The sequence below is a fragment of the Aythya fuligula genome, chromosome 5 (assembly GCF_009819795.1).
Source record: "Aythya fuligula isolate bAytFul2 chromosome 5, bAytFul2.pri, whole genome shotgun sequence".
Taxonomy (NCBI): domain Eukaryota; kingdom Metazoa; phylum Chordata; class Aves; order Anseriformes; family Anatidae; genus Aythya; species Aythya fuligula.
The window spans coordinates 52,930,372-52,945,860 of record NC_045563.1 but is presented as its reverse complement, the minus strand read 5'-3'; the positions used below and the strand labels follow the sequence as shown (position 1 = coordinate 52,945,860).

Genomic DNA, 15,489 nt, shown 5'->3' with positions numbered 1-15,489 from the left:
ATTTTAATTACTTTTTGTAACATAACAAAAATCGATATTGCATTGACAGTCTTAGTTATGCATTTTTTTGTTGTTCAATATTAAATTGTTAGCACTGTTTAGCTCTGAATAATAATAAGATGCACTACCAGTGCAATTATATTGTCCCAAGCCCTCTGTAGAAACAAAACCTAATATTAGAATTGTGAGTTAGTAAAACAGTTCTGAATTTTATTAAGTATTTCAGTTTTTATGGCAGTTCAAAGTACATTCTAAATCACATTCTTATTGAAATATGAATAGATATATCCTATTAGTACTATTAGTAATTAATAATTAGTACTATCCTATTAGTAATTTCTTTTGTATTCTTTTAATAAGTCATAGAGTCTGTAAATTGTGAAGATTTTTCTTTTGTGTGTATTCTTGCTGAGGTTTCATTGCGATGTAGTTTACACTGAAACATAATTTTCCAAGTTTCTTACATGCAACAGCTGTTTGCAATAGAGCAGAAGACATCTGAAACCTCTTGTGATAGAAGGCAGGATCCAATTTGGTACTTCATCATTTAAGGATATCTGAACTCAGGTTAAGGTCAAGCTTTAGGAATAATGAACCATTTTTTTTCCTTTACTTGGGAAGAAAGCTACAAATTACTTGATGCTTGACCAAAAATAAAGAAGTTCTACTCATGTTGCTTTGATCAAAAAAACTGTCATGCTGTACTTGAATAACTCTTACGTTGCATCTATTATTTGGTGCAGTAATATTGGTAAGTAATAGAAATTCTCTTTACATGAGAGTGATTGACCATCAAACATTGTTGGCATTTAATGAAAATTTAGCTACCATACACATGAATACTTTCTATTAAGTATTTCAAAGTATTGATAGTCATGAAAACACTAATATTCAGACTTGTAGCCAGATGTCTGCCCACTGCAAGTACAAATAGTAAAGACAGTGGAGTCAGCAGTATTGGTTTGTAAGAGTTGAGTTGTTTTTTTTGTTTGTTTGTGTGTGTCTCTTGATTTCAAAAATAAAACCCCAAAACACACACACACAAAAAAAGCAAAACACTGTGACATAGAACATGATTAGAGAGGAGCCGTAATGATTATGGGATTAAACATTCTAAATACTCTGGTAAGCAGAGGTCATGGCATTTCTCATGGATACTGGTATGTTAGGGATGCTGTAAATTGCTTGTTCTTTGGCTGATCTAAAAGTTTTCAAACACAAACTTTTTAATTTTTTATGTCTTTCTAGTCTATATTATTATTGACAGCATCTTCTCTCTTCAAGGTAGTGTGTTCAAAATAGTGCAGCTGAACATGCCTACAAAATAATAAAGAATATTCAATATCTTTCTGGTTTATATATGAAATTTTTTACATCTCCTTCTCATCCAAATAAGCACTAAAATAAAGCAAATTAAATTCTTTTCTTCTGGCTGTTTACCTGTAATGTCATCTGTAATTTGCTTTTCCAGTTTTTGCACTAATTTCTATCTCTAGTGAGTTTTTCCAGCCCTTATGAAAGCTCTGTTTTTCACTGTTTTGCTGCTGCTTTACTTCCAAAATAGCAAGTTAAATGTCTTTTCTCCTTGTATAATATCTGTAGTTTAGCTGTTGCAAGCCCATGCCCCCTCCCATCATGACCAAGTTGCACTACATCCAGTATGTAGAATTTAGCAGTGCTTCAGAGTTCTTGTTTGTTCAACAGCTTGTACATTTTCCATTTCTTTTTAGGGCAAGACCTGGACAAACACATTCTTTTATCCATCTGTTTACACGCATGCATATGCATACATGCTCACACTGTCTTTTTGGAGGGAAAAAAATGCATTGCCTGTTCTGGATGTATCTTCAGTTGTAGCAATTTGAGAAAAGGACCCTGAGACTTTCCTTGGTTTGCACCTCTTGCACAATTTAGCAGTAAGCTATATTTACAAAGCTAGTTGACCAGCTTCTGAAACCAATGGGAACTTGAAATTCTCTGATAAAACTGCTTGATTTGTATAGTTATGAGGCTGGTAGTTGCAGGAAGGAGTGACTTTAAACTATATCTTTCCCAACCTCCTCTGATATTTATTTTTTTTCTTAACTTGAAAAAATGTCCTGCCTGGACTGTATATAGCTATCAAGAATCTGTTAGGTAGCTTTAGAAAAATTAGATATGATTTTTAGATACGAAGAAGAGATACACCAACCCAAACCATTTTATGATTTTAAATGTGTATCATTGGCTCACTACCCTCAAATTAAAGAATTTCTTCCTAATATCTGTATCTACCCTTTTTTAGATTAAAATAATTTTTCCTTGTCTTATCACTATGCTACCTGATAAAGGAGTTCTTCTCCGGGGAGGGGAGACTATATTTTGGGAGAGAAACTACATTATGGATGGGATTATTTTGTGCCTCCTGCTTTCATTCTGTTGTCAGAAGTACAAGACAGCAGATGACTTTTTTTTTTTTTTAAACAGGATCAAATATGATACTTTTTTTTTTTTTCCAAATTCATTATTTGTTAAGTTACTGGACTGACATCTTGCTAGTAAGAAATAGGTTGTTCAAGAAATAAATTTACTGTAGATACATTAATTTTTAGAGCAGGTATTTCTCTTGGGAAGGTAAAATTCTATTAAAGTTACTATAAAGATAAATTCAAATTACTCCTCAAATTATTTAATCCTAGATATGGAAGCTTTGCACAAACCTTTTTGATTGCCTTTTGCAATTAATTTCCTGATTTGATAGTCATATAGCTAGTGAATGCTTGGTGGAAAAGCCTACTATATTTACCTGTTCAACTTCTGAAAACAGTTTTCCCATAGTTTAAGCATGGAAATGGAATAGATCAGGCATATTTGTACCAGAGGCTGTCGTAATTATGTCTACCCTGCGTCCAGAGTCTGCATGTTACACTGTTGTGTATAAATGTGTGTTAACTTCAGTAAGGTTTCAAGAACTCTGTGTGTAAACCTCCTTACTCTGAGGAATGTTCAACACAGTTCTATCAGGCTTTGAAAAATCTACTTAGAAGTCTAAGTATGGTTGCTCTAGCACTGGGGCCTGTTCTGTATTCTGATTTTCTCTATTAGACACTTTAATAACGATTAATTCTTACAAATGTAGTATTAGCTACCTTACTATCTTATGTAATATATTGCTTTATAATTGCTATAAAATGATAAATCTGAAAACTACATCTTATTTAAATTTTTTATAATCAGCCCTGTAGTAGAAACTTGTAGTTGGTAGGTTAGTCATGCAATTTGCACTTCATGATTGAAATAAATTTGTGTAACAGCAGAGTAATTATCATCTTTGTTACATCTTCCTGGAATTTTTCATGTAGAACTTACTTTTGGTGAGAGACTGAGTTAAAATTTAATTAATCCACACTACTTTACTCAGTTTTATTTCAGCTCCTCAGTGAAGAGTGCAAACATTCTGAGAAAGATCGCTGTTTTACAGTGTTTTCAAAAAGGACTTTATTTCTTTCGAAGTCATTGTTACATATTAGAAACTTATTTTACTTTGTAAAACCTTACATATATATATATATACACATATATATTTCAAATAAAAGTATTTTTACTTAAAATATTACCAATTGTCTGATATTTCAAGAAATACATTAATATGAAGGTTTACATTTCTTTTATTTCCTTTTGACTAGTAAAGTATAAAATCTATTCTCTGGACAGCCTTAATAACTATGAAAGACAATTTCCTTTTTGGTTTAGTTTAGATTCATTTATTTAATATGTCCTTTTGGAGGTGACTGATTTTCTTGCACAGTATTATAATCGCTATCTATTAAAAAGTATATTAATCAACAAAAATGTAGTTTAGCAAAGATTGTCCTATACTCCATTTAGTAGAAGAAAAAGCTAAATTATCTCAGTGTATTTTGTGTAAAAATCAATACAATTAACAGAATACAGCATATACTTGCTGATGTTTTTACACTTTTTTTTGCACATTCATATCTCAGACTTGTAGTGTATTTTTATTTAACTTTCTGGATAAATAGAGGGTGTGCACTGAGGCAGCAGTAATATAGTAGAGTGTAAAACACAGGCTCACTTAAAACAGATTAACAACTTTATCTTGCAGCAGTTACAATACTTACTAACAGAACTTATTAACAAAAAAACACTTCTGTTAACAGTGTATTATATTTTCACAGGTATCCAAATTATGAATTTATCAGTGATAACTCCATATCTTGGTCAGCAGGACTTCACAATCGATACACTGAAAACTCCCTAAGAGGTGTTATTCTGGATATCCACTTTTTGTCTCAAGCAGACTTCCTTGTCTGTACATTTTCATCCCAGGTAAACTGCAATACAAATACAGTATAGATTATATATACCAGTTCTAAATTTTATTTTTCTTCACGCTTCTGTTATCTTGTTCTCAGTGATCTTTTATGAAAATTTCATGGCTGTGTTAGTCTTTTTATACTATGTGAACATTTAGATGATTGTAAGCACTGGTTGATTACTTCTCTTCAATTGGAAGTATTTGCTTTAATAAGGTGTTTGAATGAAGTAAAAAATACTTTAAAATGTTTAACACTTCTAAACTTTGCATAAAGTTAATATATAACTTGTATCCATCCATTTCTGTAATTCGTGGCACTCTGTTACAACTTAAACACATCTGCTGTTGCCTCAGTTGATAGCTGGAGTGGCAAAGAATGAAGAAACGAGACATTTAATTTCTCTTCAGTATCTATTACATTTCTAGTAATTTGGTGGGAGGACAGTAAATGTGAATTCTAACGACTGCAAGCTATAGAAACTTCTGGTTGCAGATAATTATATGCTGTAAGTTTTCTTGAGTGGTCCAGTGAAGCATGTTGGAGTTCATTAGAAAACTGCATCATATCATTGTCACTGTTGGCATCTTCTTTATGATGTCATAGCATATATTAATTTAATATATCATGAAAATATGTTTTTAAAAGCTATTTAAAGTTTTAAAAATATATATAATAATAATAAAAATAAAGCACCAAATACCAGAGAAGGCATATGTTCTGTCAAGTATGGTGATACACCTACTTCAGTTATGGCAAAATATAATTGAAATCAAAGAGTGAACATTTTTAATCTACCTTCATCATATATGCTCCTAGATAGCGCTCTGGTTAGGAAAGCATTCTACTACAGATGGTGATAGATTTTGATTGCATACAATTGTACCGTTATGTGGAAGTGGGCACAAAATTGAAAATTAAAAATCACTTCAAAACACAACTTTCTGTAGCCTCAAATGTAAATTGTCTCCTGCGCTGTAATGAAAATCAGGTAACAAACATTATATTAATACTCAGATGTGATCAATAGAGCAATATATCGATCTTGACAGCCAAAATTCTTAATTCCATTACTATGGCAAGAAGAGAGTAAAACCAGAAAAGAAATAGAAAAGCCCCCCTCAGTCACGCTTATGGAGGCATTTTTTTTCACTGTTCACCACACCCTGCAAAGAAAATGACTTTTTGTATCATATTTAGAAGGTTACTGACGTAAGCTACTTCAGGGCAAGACATGAATAAATTCCAAAGTAAAAATCCTCACTAGGAAAATCCTGTAAGGAACCATCCAATTCTATAAAAATGTTTGATTCAGGTGAAGTATCTTCACTGAATGCATATCAGTGTAAGAGGTGATTGTCAACTAAGACTCAGGGCTATGTATGTCTTAAGTATGTCTTATGCTTCAGTGTATAGATAGTTCACACTCTGAAAGAAGAATTAAGTGCTCTTGGATAAAACCTTTTATTAATAAGAAATCTAAAAGATTCTCTGCTATTACGATGTTCAGATAAAGTTTTCCACTTTTTAAAACAGCTTGCTTCAAATGAAACACTGTCTATAAACATAGAAGAAACATTTCTACATATAGGTACAAACTGACAGTATATTGTAATTGATTTGTCACTTGTGGGGATTTCTAAAGAAGAATATATGCTGAACTACATCAGTATAGTTAAAGTAATTGGGATTGATGGGGACCTCTGGAGGTCATCTGGTTTTATAACCACATGTTGAGGGTACCTTTGGGGTACATAGTATTCTTGAGGGCCATCCTCATTCTCCAACTGCCTGCATTAAACAGTAGACACATTTGTTGGATGACATATTTGGTTTTCCAGAAATGTAGAAAACTTTGCTAAAGCCTAGAAAATCCTGTATTAGACTGTAACTCTCAATAACTAAAACCGTGAATTGGATCCAACCATTTCTGTCATTTATTCTATGCAATTTCTTCTGCTTTAGTAATTCAAACTCCTCAAAAATGGTTTTGCATCAATTTTGCTGGACATGCAAACCAGCATTGGACTGGCATTCATGTGTGTTCAAAATATTGCAATCTACAGTATTTTCTTACAGTGTGCTTTTCTAAGATCTGTTGGATTTTTTTTCCTGCTGTTGAGGAAAATTTCAATTTGGCTTTGTCTTGAATGTAAGCAAAATCATGATAATACTGTCCTGTATCCAATCTGTATGAAGGCAAAGTAAGGGTGAGAATATAGTCTAATTTATTTCCAGTGTGATGTTGGACTGTCTAACCTACGCTGACTTTTTTCCATTTTCTATTCTGGGCTGGAGGGAAGAGTCAAAATCTTCACTAGAGAGGCATTAATAGAAAATTACAGTATACTCAAATAGGATTAAACCTTTTAGGAAGCACAAATATTAATTCTTATTTGTGCTACCAAAACTAAATGAATACTGATATAAACGAAAGAATAGATGTTCCATTAAAATATTGTTGCTAAAGAAATTAGGCCTGTCAAGTGATGTGGAATTCAGGGAAATAACCTACCTTGGCACTATTTCAGTAATGTTGCACAAATTGAAATGTATAGAAAAGCCACATGGCAGTAACACACACAAATCATAACACAGCTGCAGAATTAAGATTGTGCATTAAAACAAATAGCTTTTTTGTCTCTTCAGTCTTCATTTAGATGAAATTGTAGCTCTGTCTGCCTAACTTATTTTTCCTGATAATCTCTTTTCCTTCCAGGGCTTATTAGTCTTTGTGTTTTGCATTGTACATGTAAGTATACAGGCTGCAAGACAAGTAAATCTATGAATAAAAATAGGAGGCTGGATTACTTAGCTTTAACTATATTTCTGCGTGTGGGTTCTTTGTCTACTACCATCAACAACTTCAAGCTTAGTTATCTAGGTTCAGGTCTACAAAGGAAGAAATGTTGCATGTTTTAGGTGTGCAGGACACTTACACTGACTAAAAAGCACTTATGCTGAAAAGATTTAGAATCTTTCACAGTGTGTGTGTGTTTTCTCATTGTGGGGTGCATACACATGCAGAGAACAAAACATCAAAAACAACCACAGAAGCTATAAAATAACCTCTTACCAGTGTAATAGTATTCAAATTTGTTTCTATATTATGGGGTATAACAAGTACTTCAAAATAATTAACTTTGCCTGATCTTCTGAAAGCTACTTCTGAAAAGTTATTTCAAAGATCAGATGAAGAGGGATAAAAGCAAAGCCCTATTCACCTTATCTTCAGATGGAGAAAAGAAAAAGGAAAAAAGGCTTTATTATATTTACAGATTGGAAGTTAAGAAAAAGTTCAAATGATTCTTCCTACTGAAGAAGTCTACAGTACTGTTAGTTTATCAGGTTTTATATTAAACTAAATAAGATTTAATTACACAAGATCAGAGAAAGGTATAATCTAGATTAAAAGATCACAGTGATTAAATCAGACATCTGACAAAGAAGAGCTTTCCGACCAATGTTGTTGTAAAGGGCTTCATTTAATGTAGTGGCAGTCTTCTATGTTTCTGGCAACTCTGAGATACGCAACATGATTCTGATGTTGGGAGATGTTTTCAGTCTGAAGAAAATTCCCTTCATAAAATGTTACACAAGTGAACTTCAAAATGCATCTGCCTCCTTACCAATGTCATCATCTTGCTGGAGTTGTTTCATTTAGCTCTCTTCCAAGTTGCCAGCAGTCATAACTTTACCATTATCCTAAATAGTAACAGCATTTTAAAGCCATTGGCTCCTGGAACTGTTTGTGAAAGTTGGAGTTTCCTTAAAGAAACAAACAACTCCCGCCTAAATGTAAAGCTCTATTACTGCCGAGTAAATTTTGAAAATGCAAGTGCTAAAGGTTCAACAAGAAGCAAAATAAGCTTTTTATTGCTGGTAGAAAAGGAAAACAGATTTGCTTTTACATTTGGCTACGCATCATTCATTTTAAAAGACATAATGGCTAGTGTTCATATGAATGTTCTCAATTTTTACAGAAAAGTAGACCATTGTAAGTATTTATTTATTTGCTAAATCTGATCTCAAGAATACTTATTCAAAATTGCATGCCACTTGTTATCAAATACATGGTATTTTCAATTATCTTTTTTTAAAAGACACTGAACATTCCAAACCTTTATCTTTTTTTTGTGAAATTTAGTTGTTACACATTGATTGCTGGCTTCTGTGATACATTGTAGGCACATGCACAATATTTATGACTTCTCTTCTATTTTTATTTCCAAGGTTTGTCGAGTTGCCTATGAAATTATGCAGACATTGCATCCAGATGCTTCAGCGTATTTCCATTCACTGGATGATATCTACTACTTTGGGGGACAGAACGCCCACAACCAGATTGCTATTTATGCTCATCATCCACGAACTGCTGATGAAATTCCTATGGAACCTGGAGATATAATTGGAGTAGCTGGAAATCACTGGGATGGATATTCAAAAGGCATCAATAGAAAATTAGGAAGAACAGGCCTGTACCCGTCTTACAAAGTTAAGGAAAAAATTGAGACAGTCAAATACCCTACGTACCCAGAGGCTGACAAATAGAATGAAATGAAGACATTCAACAGTGATTCTCACTTCTAATTGGTTCAAACCAGTCAACATACTAACTAATGGTTTATATGGGATTTGAATTTGCATTTTAACATACAGTTAAAATCAAAGCCTTTGGTAATGAAACTGGAAAAGAAACTGAGAACAAATGGATGGGCTATTATCTGAACTTACTTCTAAACATTTTTTGTTATATGCACTCTCACACATGCACACACAAAACCACATACAACAGGAAAACTGTTGTTTTATACCTTTTGTCTCTTTTCAAGATTTGTCCCAGTCAGTAGTCTTACGTGAGCTTTGGGCTCTTTCCTCTGCCATTAATTGACAATAATGCTCAGACTTACAACACTGCCACATCGTGTAATTTGAGTGACATGAACATATTTTGTATGTGCAAAATTTAAAACATGGTGCCTATATTTGAAAGATTTGTGACCTTTTTAAAAGAGCCATGCCTATTTCACTAATGGGCAAAAGTCAACCTTCAACTGGTGTTACCGTGACCACTGAATTTGCTTCAGATTCAAATTTCAGACTAGATTTCTTTACAAGTTTATTTTTAGCATTCCATTGATTACTTCTCATCATTAATAAAATAAAGGATACATCCAACAATAAAATAGTCACTGTCTGTTAGGAACTTTTGTAAAACAATGCCATAAACAAATTCTTTAGTACTGAATGTTTTTGGACATTGCCTTTGATTTAAAAATAAAAAATGAAAAATGAAAAATAAAAAAAACAGAGAAGGAAAAAGTAGCTGAGCTGGAGTTTCATCAAATGTTTAAGTATGCATGTAGTACAACAACAGCTAGAGGTACTGTGGTTGTCAGTGGGTTTCAGCACGATAATTTCAGTGGCTCAGTGTCTTACATCTACTCTTTAGGATTGTTCTTTTGCCCTCTCTGTTTTTCTTCTGATTTTTTTTTTCAGGGTATTATAGATAGCTATGTATCATTTTGGCATTGAATCTAGTTGCTTTTAAGCAAAAATGTTCCAAGTTCTCCTATTTATAGATCCCACCAATTTAGATGTAATTTCAGAAGAATCAGTAGATGCCATTTTCACTGGATTAGTACTCAAAAAATCTGACAATTTACCCAGAAAATAGTAGATTCCAGTAAAATATAAACAAAGATGTTTTTTTGCATGACATTAAATTGTTAGTAATTCTTAGTGTTTTGAAATCTGTTGCTAGTCTGCTCTTTATTAAGAAAAGAGACAATTTAAAAAAAAAAAATTTACAAACAAATTTGCAGATTTGATGAGGGGTTTGTATGTGTGTATATATATATAAATGTACAGGATATTAAGAGAGTATTTCCAAATAGAAAGAACATTAATGGCATTTTACAGGTTGTAGTGCAATCAGATCTGGAATACTGGAAGTACAAAATATGTTTACTATTCAGGCACTGAAAAAATGCCACACTTTAAAAAATGTGTCTGGTTGACCTTAAGCAAAAGTTAAAAATATATTTAATTATATTTATGAATAGATAAAGGACAATTTTGACACAAGAACAAGCAGATGCACTTGACCATGTATAAATGTTAGGCTTTTTACGCCTAAATTATTAAGAAGAAGGAAATCCCTGGAGGTGTGAAGTTTGGCAATAGTTTTCTAATTGAAATAGTGGCGTGTTAGGTAGAATTTGATTGGTATATAATGGAATTAACCAATTAGTTCTCTGTGATATTATTTTCAGGACAGATCCTGTAGAACCCTTCCAGTTATGTGTTCCTCAAGTGAAAGGCTATTGTGTGTCTTGAAAAAGAACAACAAAATCAAAGTTGAAAACTGCTGTCAAGAAAAAGATAAGTTGCCTGTTGCTAGTATTAAATAGTAATTTTAGTAAAAATGACAATAGATAATGAATATTTTTAAAGACAGATTGAAAAATAAAGGCAAATGAAAGAAGGAGTGGGCAAGAAATGCTAAAGTCAATTTTTTTTTTTTTTTTTTGTGACTGAATCTGGCTAGCATTAACTACTATTTCTGTATTTCGGAACTACTGAGGAAGCTATTTGATGTTAGTTTCCTATCTAAGTGATTCTGACAATTTTTCCACTAGTTTAAGCCAAACTTGTGTTTTTTCAGAGGCACAACTGTAAGCTAATTTGCAACTTTTTTTTTTCCTTAAATTTGAATGGTTCATATAAATCCATTGTTACTTTCCTTTTTAGCTTGAAAAAAAAAAAAAATAAACCCAAAAACGTTTATTCCTCAATGATTACATAAAAACATTTTATCTTTGGGAAATCTAATTTTTAATTATTTCCACACAAATATTACAAAATATATTTGGTGGTTTTAGATTTTGAAAGTGTTTTATTTTGAAGTTCTTTAATTACAGCTTCAGACATCATAATTCCCAGCTCATTTATTTGACAGTAATGCAGAAATAGTATTCATAAATTAATTAACATATGAAAAAATCCTCTCTAGTCAGGTAAGTCAATTGAAAATATCACTGAAAAATATAAATAGCAGAACATCTAAGATGACCCCAGAAGCAAGAGCAGATCTTCTGATGTAATAACCAGAGAAATGAAAACACTGATGCTATAGAGGAACTACCCAAATTAATTTGTCAATTGCTCAGCTAACTATGAAGGTGACAAATTATTGGCAAGGTACCTGTGTGTCCTTACGTATTCTAAATATCTAGTGAATAATTATCTCATTGTCTTGAGAAAATGATAGTGAAATAGTATGAAATTATAAAATTACTGTCAATAATTAAGAAATGTATTAACGTAGATACTGTGACCTTATTCCCCTGGGTTGTATGATTCTCTAGTGCTTACAATGCAGTACTTCTCAGAGGAAGAAACTTAGCAATAGGCTGCTTGCTAGATGCTTCTGTCTCTAGAGGTGTTTCCTTTAAGACAACTGGTTAGTTATGTCTTGGAATCCTGGGACCATGGGACAATAAAAGTAAACTTGATTCTTGGTGACACTGAGATTGAGGTAATATGAAAGGATCCATGGGTAAATGAAAATGAGATCTCAAAATTTTTATTGTAGCTCACTGAAAAATGAAATAGCAGGAAATAAATATATATAATTCTTAGATACCTGAAAGAAGACTGAATTTATGAAAGTTGTAAACTCATTAAGATACCAGTCAGAATGGTTGCAAGCAAGCATTTACACATCTTGTTTGTTCCGTTCACTTTGTAGCTCTGCAGCAATCCAGTCATGTAATTTTTATCTCATACCAAACCACCAAGTCTGACATCCATACAAGACAGCCCTTATACTCTCTTAAGTGAGCTAATGTTTAATTAAATTTTCCTTCTTTAAGAAGCATTTGTGCATGTGTGAGTGTGTGCGTGTTGTGTTCATAAAAACAAACAACTACAACAAAACAGCAAAAAACCAGCAAACAGTGTTGTTTCCTTCTTTGCTCTTTTACATTATCATTCTTACATTCTTTATAATAACTTATTTTCTAGGTAAATGTAGTCTCTGTAAACTGAAAATTCTAAATGCTTCTTACTAGCTGAGCTAACAAATCTCTTCTGAGTAGTTCAGTTAACTAGTCTTCTGTGACCTTGGTACACCTGGAGACGGGGGTCATCATCAGTTTGCTGCTGCTATTACACCACCCTGAGTTCTGTTCTTGATTTTCAGTCAAGCCTACGGTCAGATGTATGGGATTCACAAACCTCCTCTACTAACATGCTGTTCTGGTGATTTGCAGTGTTTTGGATTTGTTTTTGAAGGGTGATGTTTTATTCCAAAATTTTAGAATATTTATCTTCTGAGAAATGTTTTGTCTACCCCTTCTACCATGGAATTTTAAGGAAACTTGCAATTTCTTAAAAGATTTATCTTCTTTATTAGTTTTTCAGAAAAGATAAATGATGATATCTTTTTTTTTTATGGAGAGATTCATAATCTAAAAATTTTCTATGGAACAGAAACGTATTTAATTTTCAGGAGAGGATTTTGTTTCTTTGGTTTGCAATTGAAAAATGTGGGTCTCATCTTCTGAGCTAGGAACATAATTGAATATAAAACAGAAAATTTTCTTTACAAATTCTCCTTGATAAGGGGAGGAAGATATTCTTCATGCCAATGGAGTAACATCTGCCATTTGGAACTTCTTCGAAACAATGAATTGAACTTCTGTTTTCCCAGGTCATAAGATTCTTTGCAATGTAATCTCTTGAGTGTTTGAAGAATCCAGGTGAAAAGCATTTAGGGAATTCTCCTTTCTTTAGGGAAGGAGAGAGTCTAATAAGAAGGCATGATATTATACTTCTAAGTTGCTGTATTAGGTTAATAAAACCGCAGTATATAAATAAGCATTTCAGTTCTGGGTTAAGGACCTCTGCCAGAAGAATCATTCTGCTCCTTGCCAGAAATACTTAAAATTTGCAATCCTTTTTTGATTTTGCCTAATACTACTCCCAGTCATGTTTATAAACACTGCGGTAGTCATACTCTGGTCTTTGGCTGTTACTGTATTACATTTTTGTTCCTTATTGGGGTTGATGGAGTCTTTGTGGAAGGCTGCCAAAGGGCATAAACTTTATTTAGTTCACTTATTGTGTTGAATTAAAACTGCATTTAAAACTCACAAAAATTCCATTTGCCTAAAGCACCACTAGAATTCTCTTTGCAGACTACAGACTTATGTTAAGGTACCCTATACGTATCTACAAGTTTTTAGGTAGCAAGACGAGCAAAAAAAGTTATGTATAAATGTCAACCATAAACAGTCTGGGCTAGACTTCATAGCATTCTGTTCATTTCTAAAAGGCATGAAATATGACATTGCATGAGGTGAATAAGAAGATGGTATAAAATACCCAAGCCCGCAAAAAATTGCTAGTGTCTGCCTGCATCACTGGTTGCATTCATTGTGTACGAGATTATTTCAGAATCAAAGTATGTGAGGCAGAGGTCTTTCAGCATTACTACAGAAAACTGAGAATTCTTTCCACGATGTGTTTACAATAAAAAGTGCTGGTCTTTGCCACTTTTGGTACTGTGTACAAATACTTAACAATGCTGATGCTGTTTGCTATTTAGTAGAACCTTTATTCTGCATGATTATTTCCTTTGACTTGCTTGTCAGCAGAATCCTATTGCCACTTCACTTGAAGCAACGTTGGATTAATACAAAGGCATGCCAATAATTTGCACAAAAATGTCTACCATTGCTTAAAATTAACTCCATGCTCTTAGGCTTACTCCTAAGAAGACACTGCTGAGGGAAGGAGTCATCTCTGCTGGGCTATACAGTCCATGTTATATAATTGCTGTAACATACAAGTTTTACTTTCAATTTTGCATGATTTTTCCCCTTTCTACAGATTAAGAATATTATTTTTAAATTTATTTATGAAGAGTTATACTGAATACACTGAGACAAAGTCCCAACTATGCTATACTTTCTTGAAGAAGAATTTTAACCCATTTCCTCTAATTTTCCTAAAAACACCTACCAGTCCCAGCATTTTCACAGAATCTTCTTGATTGATGTTTTCTGAAGACTGTGATATTTTTATGCTCTTCCATTAACCCTGCTGCCTACTTGCATCTGAGCCTGGTCAGATGTTTGTATGAACATTTTTCAAAGCTTTCTGCTTAGTGGCTTTTGATTTCTTTGCTAATTGTTAGTGATCATTACAGGACCAAAAAAGCAAGGGACATCAAAAAATATTTGATTTTTCATAAAAATGTAAATTTATATTTCTTTCAATTTTTGTTTTTGTCCTTTTTTCTTTGTTTGTTTTTGTTTTCTTGCAAGATGCATTTTCCTATTTTCCTGAAATGGTATACTCAAGGAATCAAAGAGAAAACACCATAATCAGATGTAAGCATTCTAAACATTTATTAGTTATAAGGTATAAAAGTTCCTTGTTTAATAAGATTTGCTACTCACACCATGACAAACTTCTTGACCAGACAAAATATGTCTTCTCATAGCATACCCCATCATTTTAGTCTTCCTGCTCTCTTTCTTCGGCATTTATTTATTTATTTATTTGCTATAAAGAGCTGCACAATTCTTGGTGACTCAACTGCAAGTAGAGCCACAAGAATATTACATATTTAGCTGTGAGAATGCACTGAATGTGGAAACTGCTGTCCAGTTCAGTTGTCTACAAAAGATCTGTCTCGAAGCCTAATGTGCTGGTATCTTTCCAAACAGTAGCAACCTGGAGGAATAGAAGGAAACCAAAAAGCAGGACACCCTACTTCCTTCTTCATGGGTGCGAAGGAATCTGGCATCTGTTATGTCCAACTAAGATGCTGGAAAGGAACTGACTAGCTGATGGCAGTAGGTTTGCCTCACTGCTTCAGCTTGTTGCTGCAGAACAATGTTTGATGAATTTGTCATTTTAAATCTGTGGTCACTTTGTAACTTCTATAAAACCTACTTGATTTCACTTAAGAATAAAATTGTTATACTAAAGGAGTAAGTTCAGATTCGTGGGATTAAGCTGCCAAATAACATTTCTCCTTGCTTCAGATGGAGTTCATTTTGTACTGAAGTTTTTTTAAAATGATTTTTTGCTTATGACTATATTTCAATTAATTCAGTAAGGGTAAACAAATCCTGTTAGGCTTGCTTGACCATTTTTT

At 32.9% G+C, this 15,489-nt stretch overlaps 1 protein-coding gene across 3 annotated transcripts in view; it reads left to right on the top strand.

Annotated features, from left to right (window-relative positions):
* FUT8 (fucosyltransferase 8) overlaps window positions 1-11,113 on the top strand; it is a 91,120-nt gene extending 80,007 nt beyond the window's left edge. For all 3 annotated transcript variants that reach the window (XM_032189178.1, XM_032189177.1, XM_032189179.1), the window contains 2 exons: window positions 4,179-4,329; window positions 8,550-11,113. In XM_032189178.1, the coding sequence (XP_032045069.1) occupies window positions 4,179-4,329; window positions 8,550-8,867 (469 nt within the window). In that variant the 3' untranslated portion in view covers window positions 8,868-11,113. The remainder of the gene's footprint in view (window positions 1-4,178; window positions 4,330-8,549) is intronic.
* Window positions 11,114-15,489: the final 4,376 nt, after the last annotated feature.